This window comes from Neopsephotus bourkii, unplaced genomic scaffold (genome assembly GCF_033783945.1).
Source record: "Neopsephotus bourkii isolate Nb327-2 ecotype Australia unplaced genomic scaffold, CSIRO-AGI_Nbou_v1 NB_168, whole genome shotgun sequence".
In the NCBI taxonomy this organism is placed as follows: Eukaryota; Metazoa; Chordata; class Aves; order Psittaciformes; family Psittacidae; genus Neopsephotus; species Neopsephotus bourkii.
The window spans coordinates 5,480,429-5,506,017 of record NW_026900684.1 but is presented as its reverse complement, the minus strand read 5'-3'; the positions used below and the strand labels follow the sequence as shown (position 1 = coordinate 5,506,017).

Here is a 25,589-nt window from a genome sequence, read left to right as displayed (position 1 = left end):
TTTTCCTTTCCGAAAACAAACCCAAGAGGAGGGTTCCAGCATCAGCCCTCTGTTGAATTTGGCTGCCCCTTCCCAGCCCCAGCACAAACGCAGCTCTGGGCTGTCCCTTCTACCTACCCCAAGCCTGCCTTTCTCACAACACAAGTTCATCAGATGACCCTTCTGCAGGCCTCAGGCCTCCCCAGACAGCCCCTTTCCATCCACACTCCACCTGCAGCTCCCAGCCCTAACCACAACAGTACCCTGATGGCCAGCTGCAGGGCACAGAACTCACTACATGAGGCAAGGCTGGATTAAAGGGATTCACGAAGCCTTCTTGAAATATTCAAGACTTGGTTTGAATAACCTAGTCCAACATCCTGCTTTCAGTAGAAGGGTGGACTCAGTATGCCCCAAGGGGTTCCTTCCAGCCCTGGCTTGCCTGTGACCCTATGAGGTCCCTCCCTAATAAACAAGGGCCCATCATCTTACAAGGGGATAAGAGATGCTGATCTTTACTGGGGCTGTTTGGAAAAACTTCCAAAACCCAAAGCAGATCATGTCAAGAATGTATGAAAATCAACCCAAGTGAGCCCCCAAAACAAGACACAGCAGCCAGCCATGAGCCTCATAACCTTGCTGGTGAAGGACTAGGGATGCTGGAGACTCACTGCAACAACCCTGTGCACACACACAGGCACAAGCTCCTCGAGGAAGATCAAACCTTGTGGCCACTGGAAGGGTAAACGCACAACCATATGAAAAGGACAGAAACCAGAAAGTTTACATACCATGGCTGCAACCAGTACTGCTTTTCAGCCTCAGTTCAAACACTGCTCGTGGCTTCCTCTTCCTCCCAACCCTAACCAAAGCTCTAACCTTGCCTTCCTAGCCTACCAGGCTGTGGGCTGGCAAGACTGAACTGCAAGTTTCACACGGACTTGTGATGAAATTTAGAATCCTGGCACCAGGTTAAGAACACAGCAACATCTCTCTGATTTCCCTTTTCAATAGCCAGCTGTGCCAGTGCTATCCCGAAGGGTACAGCACTTCACAGAGTCCATGGCACAGCCTGACCACCTCCACCATCAACCTTGCAAGCCACCGCACACTCAAATACTCAACAGTTTCCCCCAGTGAAGCCAGAGGAATCACAACCTGTCATCACACTGTAGATGTGAAAAGCCTGAGGGAAAGTTTATCTGACCTCTGATTCATCCCACTAATAAGGAGTTATTGCCTGAAACTCTGCAAAAAGAGATTTTTCTGGACAAGGAAACTGTAAGCAAGCTAAAGAGAGATCTATGAGGAATGAGGCAAGCACAGCTGAGCCTGTGTGTTGGGTAGGTGATGGACTTTCACAACATTCCTTCCATGAAGTGACATGCTCAAACCCCAGCCACACAATAACAGCAGAAGAGGCACCCCAACTCCCAGCCTCTGCACACGAAACCAAACTTAAGTACACCACCTTTAACCTCTAGTTCCTCTTTCTGCCTTGAGCTGCCTGGAGCACAGCACTTCCCACCCTGTTAGATGGGGACTCCAGAAGTTGCAAAGACAGCTCGAACTATTGCTCACTCCAAGAGGGTCCCACTCCTGTGCCAAACCCATGCCATTTGAGGCTTCTGGAAGATTAAAAAAAGAGAGACCAACAAGAGGGTTATTAAAAATTTAACTATATACCATATTTATTATCAATCCACAGGATAATCTGATTGCTACATGAGCTCATAAAAGCTATTTCACCTTTACAAAATTAAAAACAAAAAAAATGTGCCACAAGGATGTAATAACTGCTGATAACCAAGGACTGAATCTGAAAATTATAAATTTGCTGTAGAAAAGATTAAAAAAAATTATATTCACTTTAGAATTTTACTTTGAATAAAATATTCCCCTGTATAAAAAATAAAAAAGCTTGCTCTGGTTAGAATTATTTTTCTTCTTCCTTTTTAAATCTGGGAATTTGCATAATATCTCTGTAATAGGTTTCTTTTTTTTTCCTATTGTACCACGCGGCATTCAAGCATAGCAGATTAGAAACAAACAAGATAAAAGCAGTCTTAAAACATATTAAATCCACATGGGAAGTTTTAACTTCCTTTCCCTTCCTCTATTCTTTAAAGATGCTTTAGCAAGAATAGCCTTGGAAAAGAATACAGGTGGGGAGGGACCTTCAATGTGCCATTAAGTAGAGCAAGGTAATAAAAGGCCTTTTGTAAGTGCTTTCTTAATAAGGTGCAGAAGCAGACTGCAACGTTGCTAGTACTGCACTATGTACAATATTCACAATAGATTTTTCTTTATTTAAAAATATTCCAGCTAGTTCACATTTTCTCTTCCATTCCGAGGCTTTCAGTTCCATCACAGCCTTGACAGCAAGAAGCGCAGCAGCACCACTTCCCCTGTGGTTGGTTGGTCCTCTTATGAAACACTGGAACCTGCGAGTGGGCCAAAGTTCTGGGGTTGTTTTCCTACGTAGCAACCTTGGAAATCCACCTGGGTTCAGGTGTACATACTGATGGCTGGAGTCCTGAGTTAAAAACACTCCGGAAAGCGGAGTCGGACACAGCAATGTTTTATATTGCCAAGGCTTTACCTTAGATTTGTCTTGTGTGCGTCAAGGGACGAACCTCTCCTAGAGAAACGTAAAATACAAAACCAAACAAAAGAAAGCTAAAAAACCACACTGTCAAAGGCTTAGCAGCTCTTGACTCTCGACTGGGTGATGTCTGATGTTTTCTTGATGACGCTGGCCCGTGTCTCGCGGTCTGGCCGGCTGCTGCTCGTGGAGGCTGTGGACACTACTTGTTGCAGAGGGATGTCTGGGAAAGGGGGCCAGGAGCTGTTGTAAGGCAGTGGGCAGCTTTCTTCTTTGATGGTGACCTGGAGGTCAGGCTTGTTGGCTACAAAAGTTGCCATGCTCGGAAGCATATGAGAAGTGTTCCTCATCCCCAGATTGCTGAGATACTGTTTGCCTTCAATGTTTCTCTTCTGCCAATGAAGTCGTCCCTAGAAAAGTGGGGGAAATAGGAGGGAAGACTATATGAGCAGATGCAACTTTGAGAAGTGCTCTGAGTAACAAGATGAAGACAAAAGCACCCACAAATTGCACAGGAATTACCCCATCTCTAAAAGCATAAGGCTTTTAGAGCCTCTGGCCACTGGCTTTGAATGCCTCAGCCACTTCCCTTTCTGAAGCGTGCTTAAACCCTGGTGGCTCGTCAGCACTCAAGAGGTTCTGCCCTTCTTCTGATGGAAAATAAAGGCCTTATTCCCAGTATGCTAGACACAAAAATAGACATGGATGACCAAACACTCCAAACAGAAGTGTCTCCTTCATTACCAGAGACAGCATGCCCTTGCCAACAGGCAGGCAACAGAAACCCAAGACCTCTCAAGCAGCACCACCCAAACTGTCAACACATTTTGGTGAGGCTATCAGGAAAATCACTGTCACTTGATGGTGTGTCCTCTATCACAGGGGGAGGGTCACCAAGGAAAGATGTGCATCCAGTCCTTTCCCCATCACATATGCAACAATGGCATGTTCTGTCAAATGAGGTTTGGGGAGTCATTACTGGCAGTCTACACACGGTCTTCACCCTAACCAAGGCACGAGAGGCAAAGCAAGGTTAGCTGTACTGTTACACAGCTGCACACAACCTGCACTTCTCCAAGAATTCAGGGGCTTTCTGAGGGCACAGCAGGAGAGAGATCTGCAACAGCTGTCCTGCAAAAATGCAGCTGCAGCACAGGGCTTCTAAGTGCCCTCAGGGGGCTCGTGGCATCTAAGTACTCATGGAGATCAGCAGGTCCTGTCACCTGATGGCAGCCCCAGAAGAAAAAGGCAAGTTCTGATGTTGCAAAGGATCTTGTCCCACTGATTCCTTTCACCCAGCAATACCCAAATGAGTGCTCAGGAATGCCTTTTGCCTCACATACCTCAAACATTCGAGCTGCATTTCTATTATACATGTAAGCATTTCCTCCAACTGTAAGAGTTCAGGAGCCACTTAAGGAAAACAAAATGAGCATGGTTTCAACCAAGACGAAATACTCACTACCCAGCAATGTCAGTGCATCATATTAACAAACTAGCTGGGACTATTGATGGCTCTCCAGAACATTTTATGATGAAAATTAATCTCCTTGTAGTTTGGACAGATGAGGAGGAAAGAACTTGTACAGATTCATCCTGTGACAATCATCAAAATGTCTGTCTCCCTTGAATCTTCCTGGCTTGTTTTATTTCCCCAGCTATTAGGAGGGGGAAGAATATCTCAGGACATTGTTCTTAAGACCTTGCTCCAAGGTGCTAAAATCCCACTCTTACCTCTGCACTTTCTTCATCACTTGGAATGCTGTCCGTCGTTTCGCTTTCTGTCAAACAAAACAAAACCAGAAATGAAACCTGCACTATTCTACCTACAGTAGCAAAATCCATCTCAAGAGATCTGATCTATTTCCAACAAGTAGAAGCAAGCAGAGTCAAGTCAAACGACCAGAAAAAAACAGAGAAGCATGGACACCCTACTGCAGCAATAGTGATCCAAGGGCTAGACATCACAGCTGCACTGAACAACTAGGGTAAATTTACATGGTTATCACAGTTAGTATGGCTATACCGTGGACGAGACAGCAATGTAGAGGGATGAAGTAGATTTGTGCATTCTGATCAGAGGGAAGAGCCTCTGACAAGCAAGGATGCCCCTCTTCCTCTCCTGGCAGCTTCAGGCCTGTCAAAGAGCAAAGTTCTGTCCAAATCCTTATTTTATCTCCCTTCAAAACCAGCAACAGCTCCACCCCAGAGGAGATAAGTGTGGTTTTGTTTCATGAACTGTTATCTCAGCCTGCTGCCTCAAGGGCTTGTTGTGACTTCTGGTGCTTCATTACTGTTATACTTTGCTCTCATTTCGCTTCTGCCACCCATGCCTGCCCCCCCCTCCCCCGCTTATTTCTCAACCCTTCACCCACCACTCAGGCAAGAAGGAATGCTGCTTTCTCCAGCCCCATCACCTTCCGCCACTGTACAAGGCCTCCTTCAGTGTCCTAACTTCAACCAGAGCACAAACACAGGAGCACAGCTCCAGCAGGATAGCCATTCTCCTGCTGCTGTATCCCTCACTTGCAGAGGAGCCTGAAATCCAGGAATTCTGACTGAATTTTCAAGCCCATGTATGTCTGAACACAGGTCTCCCAGTGCCTGAGTGAGGGTCAGGCTCCTGGCCCAAGGGCTCTTTTACAGTGCTGTGTCTCAGATACCTCTGAGACAGGGCACAAACCCCTCTTTTCAGAACCAGTTTGCAGCGATGGCTGCTGCCTTCAGCACAGCTGCCCAGTGCCCAGACTCTCACCCAGGAAAGTGGAGGCTTGGACTGCAGGTCCCCTTCAGCTTGCAGGGTTCTGAACCCATGTGTCCTGTTTCCTAAGCATGTATCAGGCTACCAAGAGCATTTGAAAAAGCCCCACCAGGGCTGAACAGAGAGGGTTCATCCACACCTTAAGCCAAAAGGAGCACTGAAATTACAAGGTTTATGGAATAATGTGATGAGCAACTGTAGCAGGCAATGAAGCTCTCAAGTCCCATTTTCCACTCTCCATTCTGCATTATGCATTTTAGCCCATGCAGACTTCTTTGCACAGCCCCTCCATCCTTGTGACCATAAACCATGATCCTGCCCTCCCAGAGAGCAACCTGATGCTCTGCACTGCACATAAGTGCTAGGGGTGCATAGACTACCGTGGACTGTGCCCCTGCACATCTTCAGAGATACTGGCAGTGCCTTGCCCTTCTCTCAGGCTGAGCATTAGGTTTAGGCAGAGGGCTGTAAATCAATAGTCAGACCTCAGGGTCTAAACTGCACCCAGTCCTTCTGAGATGAGGAAGCAAGCAGCTCAGCTGCTCCAGACTATGACTTCCAAAGCCAGTACCTCCTCTATGCCAGAGTCTCCGCCACAGCATGCAAAGGAGCAGTCTGAAACGTTGAATCTAACTGTGAAGTCCTGTGAAGTTAACACGCTACAGGGCTTCTCACTCACTGACCCAGGTAAGGAGAGATGCGCCAATGTGATTAATCTGGCTAGGTAAGCTATACTGGGGAGAGAAGAGGCAGAAATAATCCATGTAAAGCAAAAATGGCCCTGGAGATAGAATCAATAGGAGGAATCCACTTAGAGACAAGAAAAAGATATTCCTTGACATGAAGAAACATGTGGCAATAAAAAAAAGAGTGATGCAGCTGAAAAGGAATCTATGCTTGGTGTTTATACATAACAAAATGCTGAGCAAGAGATAGCACCACAGTTAGCAAAGCCATGGAAGCTAATCACTCAGGCATGGAAAGTTAGGTTATTTCAATCACGAAGATTATTTGAATCAGTGTCAGACACAAGAGGAGGCTGAAAACAGCCTTGGTACTAAAAAATTGGCTTTCGTAGACATCAGCGGAAATATGAGAAAACTCACAAGGGCCACTCACACCATTTGCCTGAGTAACCTCAGAAAGGAGCTAGAGGTGGTTTTGAAATAAAGCAGATTTATGCAGGACAGCTGAAACCTCAGACTACGTTTTGTTATTGTCATTTCAGAAGAGCTAAACTAACTGTTCCTGCACAGCTGCTATGGTCATACTCTTTCCTGCCATTCAGCAGTAGCACCTGACAGAGCAGGCAGCTCAACCCAGCAAAACCATGAGCCTCCTGTTGTTCTCACAAGGGTTTGTGTGGAACAAAACAAAGCCAGAAATAGTCACAAGATGTCCTGTAAGTTTCAGGGTTCTAAGAAACCATAGAACCCTGTTCTCTCTCCTGCTTCAAGGACAAACGCATGCTTCAGAAATAAAGGTTCATAGAACAATTTGGGCTGGAATGGACCTCAAGAAATCTATAGCTCAACCTGTTGCTCAAAGCAGGGCCAGCTATAGGACAGGATTGGGTTATTTGTAACCATATCAAATCAGTCTTCAAAACCACTAAGGACGGAGGCAGCACAGCCTCCCTGGGCATCCTGCTCCACTGCCTGTCAGTCCTTGTGCTGAAAAGAGTGACATTTTTTTCTTGTATCCAGCTGGACCAAGTTCTTTTGCTTCAGTTTATTCCTGCTGTTCCTCATTGTCCCACCACACACCACTGTGAAGAGCCTGACTCTGTCTTCTCAAATGACATCCCAAAAAGACTTGCACTTTCAAATGTGGCTTTGTCCTGCTTCCTACGGAAATAAGGGCAGGCTTCTATGAGGTCTTCAAAACCATCTCTTCTCCAGGCTGAACAAGTTTCAGTCCCTCAGTGTCTCCCCACAGAGGGAGTGTTCCTGCCCTTTATCATCTGGTAGCCCTTCCCTGCACTTGCTCCCCTTTGTTTGTGTCTTTCTTGGACTGGGAGGCTCAAGACTGGACCCAACCTGAAAGTAACATAACTACTGCTGAACAGAGGGGGCTAATCACTTCCCTGGCCATGCTCCTGAAAGTTGGTAGCCTTCTCTGTGGCTATAGTGCTCTGCTGTCTCACGTTCAGCTCACTGCCCACCCGCCTTGTGCAGACCTGCTCTCCATCCCATCAGCCCCAGCCTCTACTGCTGCAAGTGTCTCTTCCCTCCCAGGTACAGGACTTGGCACCTGTCCTTGCTGAATTAGGTAAAGCTTCTGCTGGTCTGTTCCTGCAGTTTCTCTAGGTCTCTGACGGTGGCCCTGCCCTCAAGCATGTCGACTGTTGTCCCCTCCTTGGTATCACCTGTAAACTTCGCAAGTGTGTACACCAACACCTTTTCTGCTCATTGATACATGAAACAGGACTTGCAGGAGGACTGACCCTTGCAGTACTCCACTTCTTACTGGCCTCTAGCTAGAGTAACCAGGATCAACAAGAACCGTCTTCAGATGCATTCAGAAATATGTCAGTGGCTTGAAATCATCTCACTGTTAACTGAGTTATGGGCTAGTAGGTCCTGGTATAAGTTAGGCCAGCTGAAGTTCACCAGGATACTAAGACAGCGTAAGAGGATAGCAGAAGTACTCCAGCCATGTCTCATTTTCCTTATGCAGGCTTCTTGCATTGACTTCAGGGGAGGTAGCTCATGATTTGCTCATATCAGGGTGGTTCTCCTGTCACCAGACCACCCTTCTCTATCATCCCAGCCCAAGCAAACACCACGACTTCCACAAGGCCCTCTCTCCCAGCTGCTAGTAAGTTAAAGCACCCTCATTCTCTGCCTTACACTTTGCAAAGCTCTCCTAAATGCTTTAGCCATTACAGACTAAACACGCTGGGAGGCATAATGGTTTATTAACATGTGTGAGACTAACATTGGAAGCTATTCAAAAGAACGTAACATTATTCACCCGGACCCAAAGATAAAAATTACTAAATATGTAATTTATAAAATGTATCTGGAAGTAATTTCAGCTTAATGAGTCAAAGGCAAAACCATGTGTAAAATAGTAAATTGCCTGGGGAACAATTAATACTTAAGTTTGCCTAAAAATATGACGTTTGTATTTCTACCCTGTCTCCTGAGGTTTGCAAGTTAGCAACATGTCAAAGAAGGAAGGACAAGTTGGATCTGAAACAACTTGTACTTTCAAATGTGGCTTTGTCCTGCTTCCTACGGAAATAAGGCTTATAAGATTGCAGGGACTCTAATATAGCACGCTCACATGTGCATTTATGTCTGTTCTGCCCTAACAACTTCTGAACATACTGTCGGACTTGGATAAGGGACAAATGAGTGCCAAAGACTCTGAACTTCCTACCAGTTTAATGAAAATAAGGGGCCCTGGACGAAAAAGAAAAACCATTAGCACCTCCTGACTGGAAGCAGTGCAAGGGGAAAGCTTGTTATCTCACCCCTTTTTAGATATCAGTGAACCCAGAAGGGAGGCAGACGTTGGAAGCCAGATGTCCACAGCTCTGCTGCTCACAGGACCACTTGTTATCAGCCACTACATGGCTGTTTTAGTCTGCAGACTACTCATAACAAGACAGATCTACTCCCCCAGGGCCCTCAGCTCCATGGCTACATTATACATCATTAGTGCAGCCCTCAGCACTCTGTGTCCACTGCAGTAGGCACTGAGGAAACAGGCAGAAGAAAGGCAGAGAAGACCTTTAATCCTTAGTAAGTCAGGGGCAAAGGGAACACACTGTATCTGCAGCGCATAATTTGTACCACTGAAAACGTCCCCCTAGTAAAAGACGAGAAGACCTCTCTGCATTACATCTAAAAAGGTTCTTTTTCCAGTAGTCACAGTCTAAAATCTGCAACTTACATTTCCCACCTCAGATGTGCAGAGTTGTTTCCCCAGGTGGAATGGGGACTGTGAGTTTCTGAGTTGCATTAAAAATGCAGAAGGTGGATGAATATATATTTCTACCCTGGAAGAGCCTCCTTTCACTCAGTGTCTTCCAGACAAAAAAGAATGTAAAGAAATGCTAGGATGCTTACCTGCATAGGAGGAGACAGGGGAGATCTGTAGGGGGTACAGCTGGCTCATGCTGAGGGGCTGTTCATCACTTTCTGTTGTCACTTCTACTACCTGGCAGACATCAGGAGGATTGGCAACTATCACCTGCTCCTCGCTGCTGCCATCAAGGTGCGGCTGTCCTACAACTCAGGGTTAGAAATAAAAATTGATTACTCATCACACCTCAATCCCACTGGATCTCTAAGTCTGTCCTTGGAGAACATTTGGTATGTGACCGAGTTCAATTTTGCCTCAGCACTCTCTTCCATGCCCATCACCTGCTTTCAATGGCACGTTTAAAGGAAACTCATGTGAACTTAGTTTCTATCACCTTCAGAGACCTCTGTTTCCTGACTTGTGATGACTGAAAATGCCCAGCTCTCCCCTGGCTCTCACACATAATACCCTTGAGCCCTCCTTGGCATGCCAGCTATCGAAAAGCTTTTGCAAGGAAAACCACAGCCACACTCCTCCTCCACCCATAAATGTGGTCTCACTAGGACACACGGACCACAGCAATCTCTCCTAATCTGGGAAAGCATCCTCACCAAGCAAGCTGCCAACATCCCACGGCCTCTGGATGCTGCTCTCATGTAAATTATGCACCACAAGACCAGAAATGGCATGCAATGGCCACATGGTCATCCAAAACAGGACTCGGATCTATACATGACATGGATCTGTGAGAATTTTCTCCTCCAATTAGATTATTATTTTCACTCATCCTCGCAATACCATTGATAGCATGTGGAAAGACAGTTGTACCTGTAGTCTGCAATCCCCATGGTCTGTGACAGAAAGCTACAGTCTGGTTAGTTATTAAGAGAGGGTTTTCTTATTCCCCCAGGTACTTGCTATTTAATACCAAAGCAACATAATTAATTTCTACAAAGCGAAGGCACCATGGATGCTTTACAAGTGCCCTGAAGTGCTTTGCAGATATTAATTGTGGTACACAACACCTTTCTGAAACGGGAATAATCCAAAGTACCAAGAAGCTACTGAGAAAAAGAGTAGCGAAATCCAGAATCTCACTTCTCTGGAGCTACTTTAGACTATTTCCTCTTGTCTTGTATAACTCCCCTGTTAGCCCCAAAAATATGAACACATGACAACTGCATTAATCCAGCACAGAGCAGAAAGTCACTATTAGGTCAGAAGAGTGCGTGGTGATGGAGCCATCTCAGAGAATGGCGAACCTGAATCCACAGTTGTCCAAGAGAAAGGGAGGAACTATAGATATTTTTTCACTGGAGCATAAAGCTTCAAAAAGAGCAATCTTCATACAAACAAAATCTGTATAAACATGCTGTTGTGTTATTAGAAATTCAGACAATACATTTTTCTCTAAACCCATGATTGGAAAAACGCAGGCAATGAAACCCAGTGCATCTTGAAATTCTTCTGTTAAGTAATCCAAGTACTCTAATTATTAATTTTTAAAAAGTCAAAAGATAGCATCTATTCCTGGATGAACTAAGATACATACACATGAATGCACATGTATATACACACAATCATTCCTGCCTTCTATCTTCTGACAAGGCTAGAACACGACTTTTCAAAAGTGACAGGTTTTTCTCCCAGGGAAAAGCTGCCTATCATTTTACTTTGTGAACTGCCAGGTAACCACTGGAAAATCCCCCAAACCTAGGTATGTATTTTGTGATGCAATTCCAGCATAAACAAAATCACATAAATACTGGAGAGTTGTTGGTTGGTTGGTTGTTTTCTTTTTGAAGTTGAATCACTACAATTACTGCACTTTTGTTCCACATGTTTTATTTCAACTCTATTTCACCTTTCCTGGTTCTGAAACAATCAGTCTTTTATTGAGTGGGGAGCAGGGGCAAGAGCGCACACACATAGAGTGAATTTTTATCTGGGTGAAACCAATATTGTGCAATCCTGTCAGGGTACGACCAAGCCATCTGCACTGCTTTATCTTTCTCCTCAATACCTGACGAATTCTTACCCACCCCAAGAGATAACTTGCACAGCAAAAATTACTGCTTACTTGGGCAATATGCCGCAACTTCCCATGAACTGCACGTATATCAGAAACACTACAGGTGCTATTTGTCTCTCCTCCCATCCAGCTGTCTTCCCTCCTTTCTGCATAACAGATCTGTTTTACCCTTTTCTCCCTATTTACATTAAAATCCCAATTGCAATCCTAAATAAGAACTTCTCTCTCCAGCCTGCATAAGTAGCACACTTCATAAGCCATTAAACAACAGTGGATGACAGTTACCCACTCAAGCCTTGCTGTCCTGCCCCTGAAACTGGACTCTCTGAGTCCAGAGAGAAAACAATGCCCTCAAGATGCAAATTCAGTTTTGCTATTCTGAATCTCTTGCTTGATTTCCACAACAGACCTCTTAGATGTTGATGTTACTATGTCCTGCCCTGTAGACTGTTGCTGAGATCTTCTAAGGTGCAACATGCATTCATCTCGTCGTAAAATCATACAGGAGTTTGGGATTCACTGTACTGTAGAAAACCAAGGTGTCTGCAGCATATAATGACTGTAGGATGTTAATGGGTTTTGGGGAACACTAGGTATTTTCCAAAGACTACTTTTAAATGATCTCTGTTTGACTTTCAGACTGTAAAATAAAGCAAAAGTGTTCAGAACTTCTTCCCTGGGACTGCATAGTGGCCTCGGGGGTGTTTCAGATTTCTTAGTGAGTCAGTCAGTAAATAGGAAGCACTAAAAGCACGGCAGTGCTATCCCTTCAAGTTATAAAACTTGTGCAGCCGAAGTGACAATTGTGTTCTAACACTTTTACAAAGCAACAGATGATTAAATGAACTGCCATAAAGAGAGGAAGACTACTCACAAACTCTTCAGCCACAGAAGTACTTGAGGGGAATGACTATGCAAAGCCTTGCAACCTACGAAATGGGGATCAAAAATAGTCACTGCACATAATTTCTGCCATCTCTGCAAGCAGAAGACTAACATATCTTTCAAACACTTGTTTGTCATATATAAAAGTGTAATTCTAGTAAAAATGGTATATGGGTCACATTCTTATGAGCCCTCACTGCTGACAACCTCAACCAAAAATGAGCTGTCAAAAAACAGCCCGATTAATTCTACTGAGAACCAATTATTCATATGCTGAGATGACAGCTGATTCCTAATGTACCAGTTTCTAAAAGCAATCTTCACTGATCCTTGTTGTTAGCTCAGTAACATTAAAAATTAACTCTGCTACTGAGGTTCCAGTAAAAAAAAAACAAATCCCTCAATCTTGTCTGCAGGTTTAATCTCCCAAATGAAACAGTACCCTATGCAAACCTTTGCTCTGAGCAATGGGAAACCACAAGCTCACTACAGCTTAACTCCCACATGACATTGGCTACAGTCTTCTCATAGCTGAGGACTACCCTGTGGAATAGGTTCATGTCAGGAAAAGCCACCTGAGCATGTCTATAAATGTTTTACTCTGGAGGGGAACCACCACATCGCTACAGTGCTGCTCTCTGTCTCTGCAAAATGGTGGGGCTGACCTGCAACCAGCACCTCATGTGGCTCAGGCTAGTGAAAAATGGGTCAACTTGACTGCAAGCACAACCTTCTCCAAAGTGCAAAATGCTGATGGCAGCTGAGTCTGGCAGAGTCAAAAGAGTTCTGAAGTCACCTGTATGCTTAGCATGTAAGAAAAGCATAGAAGTACTTACCTACAAAGTTCACTGTACTGTCAACTTCATTTTTTATACTGGAGGCCAGCAAATAGTCAGAAGTGACGTCATTTAACCCATTAATCCCAAAAGATGATTCAACTGGCTCTTGCTAGAATGAAAACAGTACAGTTGGGTCAGGTTTGACTTTTTTTAGGAGCCTGGACTCAGATCATCATTTTGTTCTGTGCCAGTAATAAATCATATTGCTTCTGCCTGCCATTATACCCCCTGCTCTCTGACAGACACGGTCTTAGAATTACTATTTTGGTTCTCTGAGAAGAAGCCAGTCTACTCATTTCCAAACCTTCTGCTTTGAGATGAAAGCTATTTTTAATGTTCAGATTTAGAGTGAGCCTTCAGAGAGCAAGAAATCAATGTGCTATTTACTACAAGAGATTAGCATTTGCAACAAATAATGAAGAAACATTGCTTTAAAATTATGCTCTGTTTAATATTCACCCTCATTCCCTTCCAAACACGCTGTATCTCTTACTGAAAGCTTCTGTACAGCAATTACTAAACCCTAACCTTAATTTTTCTCTGCAGCAAGCCTAAAAGCAAACCAAAGTGTTTACACTAAACACAGCCTTTTAGATTACATCATAAACATTACCAGAGGGCAACAGCGTTGGGAAAACACCACCTGTTCTACATAGACTGAGCTGTCTACAAGATACATCTCTGTAGGTCTGGTACACTTGAGTGGGAATCTAAAAGAACCCCTCCAGAATAGACACCAAAATGTTTAACTCCACAAACTCAGGTTTTCTTTAAAAAGCTATAAACACATCTCAAGAATTATCTACAGGTCCAACTTCCTCTCTGGTATTGGCTCCCTTACAGGGTTATCGGTTACAAAGTCTAAAGTCTTCTCTTACCCTGGTCTGGCTATGCCAGCCCTGCAAGGCAAGTTTTACCTTGCTGCTGACCCAGAGACACCCACAGAAAGGTGCAGGGCTGCCAGCTGGATGTGATGCCACACCATGCTCATTTTCACTGCTTTAAAGCATTTCGGCAAGAGCAGGGCACACGTGAGCCCCAGGGCTTGTGGTGCCAGCCCTTCACAGTACTACCCATATGAACTGTTATCACAGGGAAAAAAAACTGGGGACAGCATGACAGGCCTTTCTGGATGCCACATGCTGTGACTGTGATCCACTCAAAATGAGCTGTCACTTCGACACAAGTCTGCATCTTCCCAGCCATCAAGTGAGGCAGACACATGCCCAGTCCCAAGGCCCCTCTACAAATCACAAATGTGCAAAGTCAGTATTAATGGCAGCTAGGTATTTGAGGAGCCGCACCGGTTGTGTCGACCCAGAGGTCAAAGACCTGGAGAGCTGGAAAAGACAGAATTAGCTGCTATTGATTCACCGAGGATCACAACTGAAGAGACAGCTAGGGCTGTATGCTGTAGCCCTGAGCCTCTGGTGTTGTGCAATGTCCCAGCAAATACAGCTGCCCCATGGGAATGCTGCATACGCAGAACTTTGCTCAGCTTTGCTGAGGCTTGGTTTCTGTGAAGTTTATTTAGTAGCCCCTTTCGAGCTGCAGAAACAAACATGCATCTCGGAACTTCAGTGATGATGCCAGATTCACAAAGAGGCTTGGACACTGGCACAGTTGGTGTTAAATTACCTAAATTTTCAGTGTCCAGATGCCTAGCCTAAGGTAAATACATGAGGAAGGGTGTCAGAGTTGAAGAATGTCTCAATAGGGACCTACATGCATAGTCAAAAGGATACATCTAGGATAAGGCAGGCAGCTCAGTCCTTTGAGATGTTTCAAAGGTAAGAGCTTATTTTTATCTGGGCTATTTAGACACTTATGTCTTCTTCCCATTGTCATTCTTTCAATGGAGAGACTCCATTTGCTCAGAAGCCCAGTGGTAGAGACATTTGTGAGTTAGGAAACCTGCTTGCAGCCCCCACTGCCTAATGCAGAGCAGGGATTTGGTAAGTCTCTCACATCCACCGGGACAAGCAGGGAGAGCTCCAAGCATGCTGCTCAAGCTCAGCAAGGTCTGGCAGGGCTCCTCACCCTCACCACTGTTGCTGTGGGTGCACACAGGGTGCACCAATGGCAACAGGGGAGCTCAACGTGAGACTCTTGCTATGCAGATCTGTACTTGGATCCTCATCTTTTCCCTCTGCTAATAATTGCCCCATGGCAGTTACCAGGCAGATCATGGAGCAGAATCCCACTCAGCTCCACTGAAGAGAGGTTTTTACAGTAATTGCAAGACATTCAATGCAAAACACACAACTCGGATCTCAGGAATTCACATCACCAAGCAAAGCATTATAAGCTTTTAATGCTCAGAAATGTGCATTTGCATTAGTTTATCCACCACCCTTCTCCACTATTAAAGCTTTCAACATTCAATAGGCAGTCTAACTGTAGCTGAGCATGGAAGGAGCCCCTCCTTTAAAATCCAGGCATATCTGGAGGCCAGCCCGTGTACATCTTTGTCAAAATAAGGGGAAACAGACAGCGATACTACCTGGCCCCAGCTCAAAGCCTCCAAGAGCCAAGTGGCCATACCACAGTCACTGCCTGGGAAGCTGTATGCTCATAATAAGCATCACTAGTAACTGTATGTGCTGGAGGCATGGCCAGCTCAGCTCACTGCTCCCGCATCACCTGGCTAATGCTTCTGTACAGCTCAGGGCAACCAAGCAGGAAGAAAGTGCTCCCAAAAGCTGTGAGCATCACCCCACCAGCACCTACTCCCAGGTGTAATGCCACATGTACTAATCTCCCAGGCATCACTGGGACTCCCTCAGCAATGACTATTTGTGAGATTAATCTTAATTAAGAGGACAAGATCATTCAAACACGTCTACAGCTTTTAATGCATTTAATATTATATTTCAATTTAAACTAAGATTATGAAGGGGAATTATCAAACTGCTACTGCCAGCTTTAGCAGGCATTACATACTGCTCTGACCAAAGGAGTTTACTGGCTCCCGCCGAACACAGGCTACCTACCATCAGTCATGTTATAACAAGCACATGTGGCTGCATGACCCAGGTAGGATGGTTAAAAAGTGGTTCCTTCAAGGCAATTTAAAAATCGCAGTATTCTGACATGCCCTTCTGCAGCAAACACAGCTGCTAGGTGCAACCCAAAGACAGCAACTTTACTGAAGGCTGAAAGCAAACCTTTGCAAAAATATAAGGCAGACAAAATCTTGCCTGTGTGTAATACTGAACACCTAGTAGAGGCGCTCATCAGAAGAAAGCTAGAAAACACCATGCTTTGTAGGGAAAGGTAACATCAGTCTGCGTCCAAGCTCTGAACAAGCAGAAATCTCCAGCAGTGACTGAGAAGCTTTATACCTGAGGTCTTCTAACTGACAGAATAGGAACAGAAGCAGCAGCTCTAGAAGAACTCCCCTTTGCCTAAAAGAAAATGCATTTCCAATGCCTTATGCACAGCAATTAATTGCTCCAAAAAGGTAGCTCCATTGTTCAGACGCATTCCTTCCATAATTACTGTATTTCTACTTACACAGACAAACAAAAGGCAAATGTATTGCTGCGGCTGCCAGTTTTCCAACCTCCAGGCATTGTAACACAAGGGCTGTGTCAACTGATGACGTCAGTCATGGCTTTAACAGCCTTCACGTTTTAAAAAGAACCCAAACATCCCATGTAACTGTAGCTACTTAACCAAACCACAAGCATGAGAAATTTGCAAATATCCACCACAATAAACTATTGGGGCTATTAAAAAAATTTGCAACAGATTGTTTTCACAAGCTCTGCACTATTAAACAACCACTTTTTACCTTAATTTGTTTGAATTTGTCATCCTTCTCAGGCTTCGTTTTTTTTCCTGCAACGACAGAGGAAAATTTCTTAAAGTCCTGTGTATGTGAATTATCCTTCACACTTAGTATATTCACCAACAAACAGCCCCATAAGGTGCCTCAAAATGGCAGCACCTCCTAGGAAAGCGAGAACACACTTTGCTTGATTTTAAATCCCCTAAAGCCTGAGCAGTCAAAAATTCACCTTGAACATCCTGGCTTTGTGGTTTGTTTTTAAAGGACTACAAAAAAGAACTATGATGGGACTGAGGAAATCAAGGTGAAAAATGTGGAAGAATGACAAACTAAGCAGCAAGTCCTGTTAAAAAAACACAAGGGGGGGGGAATACTTAAAAGGGGAAAAAGTTAAATGTATGTCTCATCACATTTGTGACACTCTCATTGCAGCTATAAAAAAAAGGCAGACTGTTCACTGATTCAACGTGAAAAGAGATCACAATAAGCTTCAACAAATATTTTTGTAAATAGTTGCAATTTAAGGGGGGTGGTGTATTATAATACATGCACAAGTGTTTTATGCAATCATGGTGACTTAAGAATCACAGAGCTTACAAACTTCACACAATGTCATGTGCCTTGGCAGATCCTTGTGTTGCTGCCCCTGCTCTGACCTGACGAGACCCTGATGTGGAAGCTCAGACTTGCTACTGCAAGCTGAGGTCTACCCCAGTTTGCAGAGACATGCCCCAGGAATTTCTCCCATCTCTACTACAAGATAGCACTGAGAATTAGAAATGTTTGCAGCCAAATTCTTTTGTTCTCATTCACACATAAATTTAGCCGCACAGAAAGGGCACGTGAGAATATATACAGCGCCCAAAATATGTCAAGAGTTTTATAATAACTGGACTTGCTACAGAACCCTTTCCTGATACAGCCCCCATCTACAGAATCTCAGCTTTCATGATGAACTTTTCTGATTCTCAGAGCTATGAGAGGAATCTTACCACAGTGGGACAGGTTACGGTTCAGGTAAAAATAACTGAACGTAGCCCATTTTTCATACAGCTGTTAGGAAGTTCTGGGGAATATCAGGATAAAAATGTTCAGCTTCACACAGAAGTAGAACTGGCACATTTTGCGGGCCCCACAATAATAACAATGTCCCCACCACCATTTTCACGTCCCCTCTACCTTTTTTGGAAGGTCTTTCAGATAAGGGCAGCATACGGTATACCCTGAAGGCATTGTTTCCTTTCTTTATACTTTTGTCCTTTACTTCTTCTATGTCAGGCAGAGAGTTCATAGCACAACGGAAGTTTGCCTTCCATGTCTTTGGATCAGGTTTATCTACTCCTGACTGGTATTTTCCTAAGCAAGAAAAGAAAGTTAGGCACACACGACTTGCAACTGAAAACCTAAGGCAAATTAATAACAGTGTAGGTTAACGTCAAGTTGTCAGCATTTGGTTCCCATGACAAACATTTACACAATAGCTGTGGATGTAAGACAGTGTTGTGATCTTACTCCCATGCACATTTCTAGACCACGTGATGAACAGTTTCTGCTCAAGAAAGACCCAGGACACTGCAGCTCAGATGTGACTGCACAACAATGTGGAAAAGCTTGCACAGCATTTACCTTTATTATGCCTGGCTCAAATCCATAAAAAGGGCATATAAAAGCTCAAGGGCCCAAGTCTACAAAGTGCTGAGTATGCTCGCTGACAATTCTGTTAACATTTAAATCAACTAAGTTTTACTGTGTTCCTCAATGCAAATGAGTTATGGCACTTCAATAAAGCTGGAGAGTATTGCAGACCTTGAAAAAACACTTAGCCTCCCACAAATCTAGAAACTTAGATTCACTTTCTGTGTGAGTACAAGAAAAGACAAGAAAGAATGAAAATGTAACTTTAAAGGGAAAACAATGTGAAAACCTGTCCTGCAGAAAGAGGGTTACAATACCTGTGTGAATTGCCCAGTTTCTAAATAAGGGAGCATCTTTTTCAACGTCCCAACCATGTCTTGCAGCATGCATCCAGGGAATCTGAAAAATCTTCTTCTCCTGGAAGGGAAAACAAACAGGAAATGCCAACACTGACTGACTTGAGGGATCTTCTGATGACTTTAAGTCACTTATTTAAAAGCACAGCTCCAGCATCTGCAAGTGTTTTGCTTCCTTCTAACCCAGCGCTGCTGTCACTGAAGTCAATAGGAAAATATCCACTAGCGTCATAGAACACAGAATGCGGCCCTAAGTATACGAAAGACTCAGAAGCCCCTTCATGAATGATGAGCCTGGCAGCTTTCCAAGCTGACACATGGATAAAACATGCAGTGCTGCACATTTCTAAACATTCAAACAAAGGCTAGTTTCGGCAGCGCACTTTTATGATTAGAAAAATTACATCTGAAACTAAACAACAACGGGAACACAGCAAATTCAAGGGATTTAGCATTCAGCCAGTAAAATATTAGAACAGTAAAGGAAAGGGATCTCTCAAAGTTACATGCCAAGCAAATGGATGTATGAATCTCTCAACTGTGCACATTTCTCCAGCAGGGATAAAAAAAATCAGACATGCATGTGAAGGGGTGGCACTGAAGACAGTTGAATGTATTTTACTTTAGAAACTTCAGGCCAAAGAGACATGCTTTTAAAGGAATCCACAGGAAGGCTTTTTCTACAATTATTTTTTAATACTCAGCATGCAGTTAAACCAGGACATGCCATATGTAGTGGAAGTATGAACTGATTCCCAGTGGGATCAGAAAAACTCATGGAAGATAGTACACTGGTGACTTAACAATGACAGTTTTGGGATGCAGGTCCAGCTCTGGAAGACCCAAGGGTTTTCACAGGGTGAACAGCATGTTTCCTATACTCCTCCCACCAGCACTTAGCATACAGAATACCAGGCCAAATGGATGCTGCGTCAGATGAGCTTGTACGTCATACAACACCAGAACAAATTACTGTGGGCTGATCTACAGGGCTGATTCAGAACTCTTCATGATCATTTCTGCAAAGCCATATAGAAGTTTGTTCCACAACACTTGTTTTTCTTCCCTATGAAGGGGAATACATCTTATCTGGATTCATATGCAGGCATCTTGTGCTATAAATACTGCAACTACTGGTTTAGATCCACTTCTCAGTCTGTGAAAAGCACTTCCAGGGCAAAATGTAGCCTCCTCCTGAGGGGCCACCTAAGTCACACCAACTGAATTGCACCCTAAACAAGCTTATTTCTCTACAATGACAGCAAACAACTCTAGACAGGCAGCTCTCATTTAAACGACTGCACTGCAGATGTCAGTGGTTGGGTGAGATGAATTACCTTTCCCCTTACTCCAACAACCATTTTTCTTCCTTGTCTGTTCTGGTTAATATTTCACTAATGTCAAGGTTAGGTTTATTTCCTTTCCTTTCCATGTGATCTCTCCTTTTCTGATCCTGTGTTTTGTATTGTCCTTCAATACTTGTCTTGAATCCTTTCTCTCATTTATGTTCACTTGTTTGGGACTGCATTTTTCCCTTCTTGCTTGGCTTCATCTTTTCTTTAATTTGCTGAAAGCACAGACTTAACACCTTCCTCATTGCCTTTCAAGCCCTTACACTCTCATTCCTCCTTTTAATCCCATCACTTTTTTCACATTCCTTTTGCCTCCTTACTCTTCCCCCATTGTACAATTAAATCGTCCTATAGAGATGTTCTCTTTTCACAAGCAGATTTGGTCTAAAGAAAGCCTCAACCCCACTATCCTGTGGCCCACAGCACTATTGTATTCATCAGAGCTAGAATAACTTTGTTGCCTTTGCTCTCCCACAGAGTATAATGAACATGGAAAAAATTTGTATTTCCAAAGAAAACTATTTCTATTAACAAGAACTTTAAGAATTGACCAGATTAAGAAGTCTTCTCATGCTTGGTTACAGGGAGAGGATTGAACAATGCTACAAAATGCTATGGAAGTTTTATCATGGGGTTCATATTCCATACAATAATTGAAAAAATTCTGTAAGAACTAGCAGACTGAACAAGACTCCAGACACAGCATCCTGCAATCAGCAACCGTACTGACGGCTTCAAAGGAAGGTGCCAGGACCCTCTCAATGACATTCTAAGTGTTCATTACAGTGCTTCTGGTTATTACAGAACGTTACTCCCAATCCCAGATGCCTTGAAGTGCATGGACATTTAACTAATTATAATATAAATAACAAAATAAGAGAATCCACGTTTATCATGATTTTATAATACATATATAATTTTACATATCTATACAGACACTACTGATTTTCTTATCAACTATCAAGCATCTAATCTTCTCTGAAACCCTGCAAAACTGCTGACTGCAGTGGCTGTGTGTTCTGCTTTAATTCATCTAGATGCTTTCTATTCAAATACTAACTTTGATTTCATACATTAGCAAACATTTACCTATCTCCTTCTTCAGTTAGTGCTTTCTTATTAGGAAAAGGTTCATCAGTGCTTTCTCTTAAGCCTCGGAAAACCATGTGCTGCCTGGTAGAGAACTCCATCACCGGATATCTGTGTAGCAGTCTTGTATTTCCATTAAAAAATTAGCCAAACCTAAAGCCAAAAGCACAACCCACAAAGCTTTTGCAGTGTAACAGGAATTGCTACCAATCTCTGTGGGGACATCAACATGGAAAAGGTGTCACATTCTTAGAAATAGCCAGGAAGTGGAAAATAGTATCAAACACTTGCAACCCTAGCATTGTAAAATGCTCCAAGCAGGTGAGTGAGCATGAGATCACATACTAGCTACAAAGTCATAGGCCAAATTTCAAATAGAGGCATCTGTCTGGAGGGCAGTACTCCAAGCATCCATCAAAGCAGCAGGCTGCCCCTCAACTCTTGTTACAGCTACTCTGAATGTTTCCACTCTATTTTCCTTTTCCAGCTCCATGAGGGACACTGACTTCTCACTATCCCCCTTCTTACGCCACCTCTGCCCTCCACTGAACCATGTTAATTTCCTTCACACCTCCCAGTTCTCTCTCTGGGAAGGGAAAGAAATTCCCTTCCTCCCTCATGTCATCCAGCAGGATAACATTTTCACCAGTGAGGTGCACAAATATTTATTTTTTAAACCCTACAGAGATGGGTCTGTTCTGGAGGGGGCACAAAGGAGGTATAATGTGATCAACTGACAGTCAGGGTAGGAATTAGGTGACTCACCTGTACCCGCTTTGTCACTTTTAACCAAGAGGGGTTTAATTCCTTTCTCAGTCTGGAAAAATTCCCCCAAGACAGCCAGTGACACACCCGAAAAGGTGATTGTTTCTATAGTATTTAAATCTTACTTTGTTAAAAGCTGTACACACACAAGTGTCATTCTCTTGCTAATCCGACCCACCTTTTCTGTACTGTGAGATGCCCTTTGCCAAATTCTGTTTAAAACACACAAATCCCCAAATCCTACAGCCTCCAGAGTTTATTCTGTGGGTAAAGAACAGGCTGTGATACACATGACACTATATCACTGATTCCATGCATGGCTCTGTTTATGGTCAGGATTTACAGCAAAATAGAAATATTTTTGGTTTAATGATTCATTGTTGGAATGAATGTTTAAACATTTTTAAACAGAAATCCTCAGAAGTGCAATTAGCTTGCTGAGCACAATAAAGACAACCCAGAATGACGCCAAATCAGAAGGCAGAAGTGGGGAATCCAACTCCACTAAACATCGCGGCAGGCCACTTAGCCTGGTATTCTCTTCCTGGTAGGAGCCAGGGCTTTGTTTTAGACAAAATAATAAAAAATTAAAAATACTTTATTTGTGAGAAAAGCCTTGGTCAGTATAGACTATGCTAAAAACAAAATCTTCTACTGACTCTTGCATGCTAACGGTTTATGCCAGAAGTACAAAGCAGAAACCCATGTAACAAGATCAGAGACATATGAACATTAAGCAACATGATGTGCCTTGCAAAATGCCTTTATGGGCTGGTGGGCCGAACTTGTCAAAATGAAGCCCGTAGCACAGTGGCAGTGTTTTCACACTGCGGAGCAAAAGAGGCAAGTACGTTCCCAGGGTGTACTGAAAGAGGTTACATGAACATAACCTACAGATGATATAATATTTAAGAGCAGTATGCTCAAATCTGAAATACTGTGCCCTATTAAGTACAGAGAAATTTCTTCAGGATTGGGCAGGAATGCTCAACAAAGGACGGCAGAGATGGACTGTCAGCAGGAGAGACCTGACACCAAAGTAGATACTCGAGAACAAGAATCCATAGGGACCTGAAATGTGGGACTCAAATTACAAAGACAACAGCAGAAACTGGTCTCTTCTTCATCTGTGACCCCATTATGCAAGAACAAGGACCTACTCAAATTCACAGGGCAGCTAACTAGGGAATGGATAAAGCAATATTTATTTACCCAGCCACAGCACCTGAGAGTCGCTGATGCAAGAAGTTCCTGAGAAACAAAATTTGTAGCTGAAATTTAAAAGGCTGCTGAAAATTTTACAATCACGAACATTTCTAGTTTTGAAAGCAGTAATCTTAACTGCCATTTTTCAGCTCTAAAAATTAACACCTGAGCACCACAACTACTACTACAGGGAGGATAACAGACTAACGGGGGGAGTATCTTAACCAGAGTGGCACCTCCTGTTTCTGCACCTGATTGTGTGCACTTCCACCCATTTCGATAATAAAGTAGCCTCCATAGCACAAACTGTTTCATGCTTTTCAGTGTGGCAAATTGCTCCCCCACATACCACATGCAGTACTTCCAGGGTTTATTACTGTTCAAAGTCTCAAATACACTCCCTGGTTTTATCGAGCCAACTGAAAAATCAAATTGAGCACTGACATTTTGGAGTCCACAGTAGTGATCTCCAAGTGTTTAGAGCTCTCAGCCCGAGCTCAGGACCAGGAATATTAGGTTTGGGTCTGGCAAGGGAAAAGTCACCCCATTTTCTCCCAGGTTGAGGAATATCAGAGAAGTCACACAAGTCTGAAACACGAGATCGTTGCTTCAACCCACAGTCTAACACAGAACATAGCTTTCCACCTCAGAGGAGCGTTTTGTTCACATCCCTCTGACGTTACTTGGTGAGCAATCTGTTCCCAGCTTAAAAAAATAACCTAGTGGAGTCTCTAGAAATGCTCGCTCCAACAACAAAGAGTTGGAAAATGCTTTCAAAGGAGCCACAGATCCATCAGGCCAAAACAGGGTGCCTCAGATCTGGCAGGCAAGGCTGGAGGAACAGGTTCAGCAGGAAGCATTCAGCTTTGCCTTTCCTCCCTGTGTCACCCCTTTGAAAACCAGGAATGAGCTGGTTTAACCATCCAAAGCTCAGGCACCGCTATAAAGTCCCTCTTCAGCACACGAACACACGCACGTGCATGTACCCCCCTTACCTTATTTAGCCATTTCAGCCCTGGTATCCTGTTAGAGTTGATTTGCTCTTCCAGCCAGGGGCGCATCCGCATCCTTTCGACAGGCATTGTCACCCGGGAAGGAGCTGCAGTGAACAAAGGACAAGTTTTCCAGGCAGAACTCCCAGGCAGCTCCCCCATCTCTGCACAGTACAAACTTATCACAGCTCTGCAGGCATAAAAAAATTATAACAGTGGCTCTGTATCTGTGCTGGAGCCTCCCCGAAGAGCAACTGAGATGATAAAGCTTTCTCTATGGCAGAAAACACTCTTCTGCTACGCCAGGATGAGGAAAATCTTCACCTGAAGAAGATGCATCATAGTCGCAAAAGCTTGTCTGCTGATACAGGCAGAATACCAGAGGCCACAAAGAAAAACAATTACACTCCTGTGAAGACCTCTTTGGACCATGTACCTGCATTTGCACAAGTCCTTTTTCTAACAAGGAAAAAACTAACAAAAAAAATTCACATGCAGAAGGCATCACTGTGCTAGCTAAAACGATGCACCTGCTAATGACAGCACTTTTAAATGGCTGGTTCTGACCCACAAACTTAACTAAAATTATGAAAAATACATTTTACATCACAGAAATTCATAGAATCAGAGACTGGTTTGGGTTGGAAGGGACCTTAAAGAAAATCTAGTTCCAAGCCCACTGCCATCGGCAGGGACACCTTCCACTAGACCAGGTTGCTCAAAGCCCAGTCCAACCTGGCCTTGAACACTTCCAAGGATGGGGCAGCCACAGCCTCTCTGGACAACCTGTGCCAGTGTCTCGCCACCCTCACAGTAAAAAATGTCTTAATATCTAATCTAAATCTCCCCTCCTTCAGTTTCAAGCCATTCTCCCTTGTCCTATCCTTTATATGCCCTTGTAAAAAGCCCCTCTCCAGATTTCTTGTAGGCCCTATTTAGGTATTTGAAGGATGCTCTAAGGTCTCCCCAGAGCCTTCTCCAGGCTGCACAACCCCAGCTCTCTCAGCCTGTCTCCAGAGCAGAGGTGCTTCAGCCCTCTGAGCATCTTTGTGGCCTCCTCTGGACTCGCTCCCACAGGTCCATTTCCCTCTTGGGCTGGGGACTCAGTTTATGGTTCTGGCTGAGTGGTTTGACCCCTTCCCTCCAGCTTTCTCTGATCAACCCAGTCACTGATTTTTTAGCTGCTACTTTACATTTTGATACTGCTTAAATAGGAAGTGAGCGCTTCACATCCCCTTCAGCTGCACCACGCCACATTATATTAT

General features: G+C 43.8%; 1 protein-coding gene across 9 annotated transcripts in view; it reads right to left on the bottom strand.

The window, feature by feature from the left end:
- Window positions 1-1,642: 1,642 nt before the first annotated feature.
- Window positions 1,643-25,589, bottom strand: part of IRF2 (interferon regulatory factor 2) — a 42,277-nt gene continuing 18,330 nt past the window's right edge. For 5 of the 9 annotated variants that reach the window (XM_061371970.1, XM_061371987.1, XM_061372012.1 and 2 more), the window contains exons 3-10: window positions 24,328-24,431; window positions 18,882-18,981; window positions 18,109-18,285; window positions 16,933-16,979; window positions 13,134-13,245; window positions 9,425-9,589; window positions 4,319-4,365; window positions 1,643-2,994 (exon numbers count right to left, since the gene is read on the bottom strand). In XM_061371970.1, the coding sequence (XP_061227954.1) occupies window positions 2,683-2,994; window positions 4,319-4,365; window positions 9,425-9,589; window positions 13,134-13,245; window positions 16,933-16,979; window positions 18,109-18,285; window positions 18,882-18,981; window positions 24,328-24,414 (1,047 nt within the window). In that variant the 5' untranslated portion in view covers window positions 24,415-24,431 and the 3' untranslated portion in view covers window positions 1,643-2,682. Of the gene's footprint in view, window positions 2,995-4,318; window positions 4,366-9,424; window positions 9,590-13,133; window positions 13,246-16,932; window positions 16,980-18,108; window positions 18,286-18,881; window positions 18,982-24,327; window positions 24,432-25,589 lie in introns of those variants that run through there. The other 4 variants (XM_061371978.1, XM_061371960.1, XM_061372028.1 and 1 more) reach the window with 4 other exon arrangements.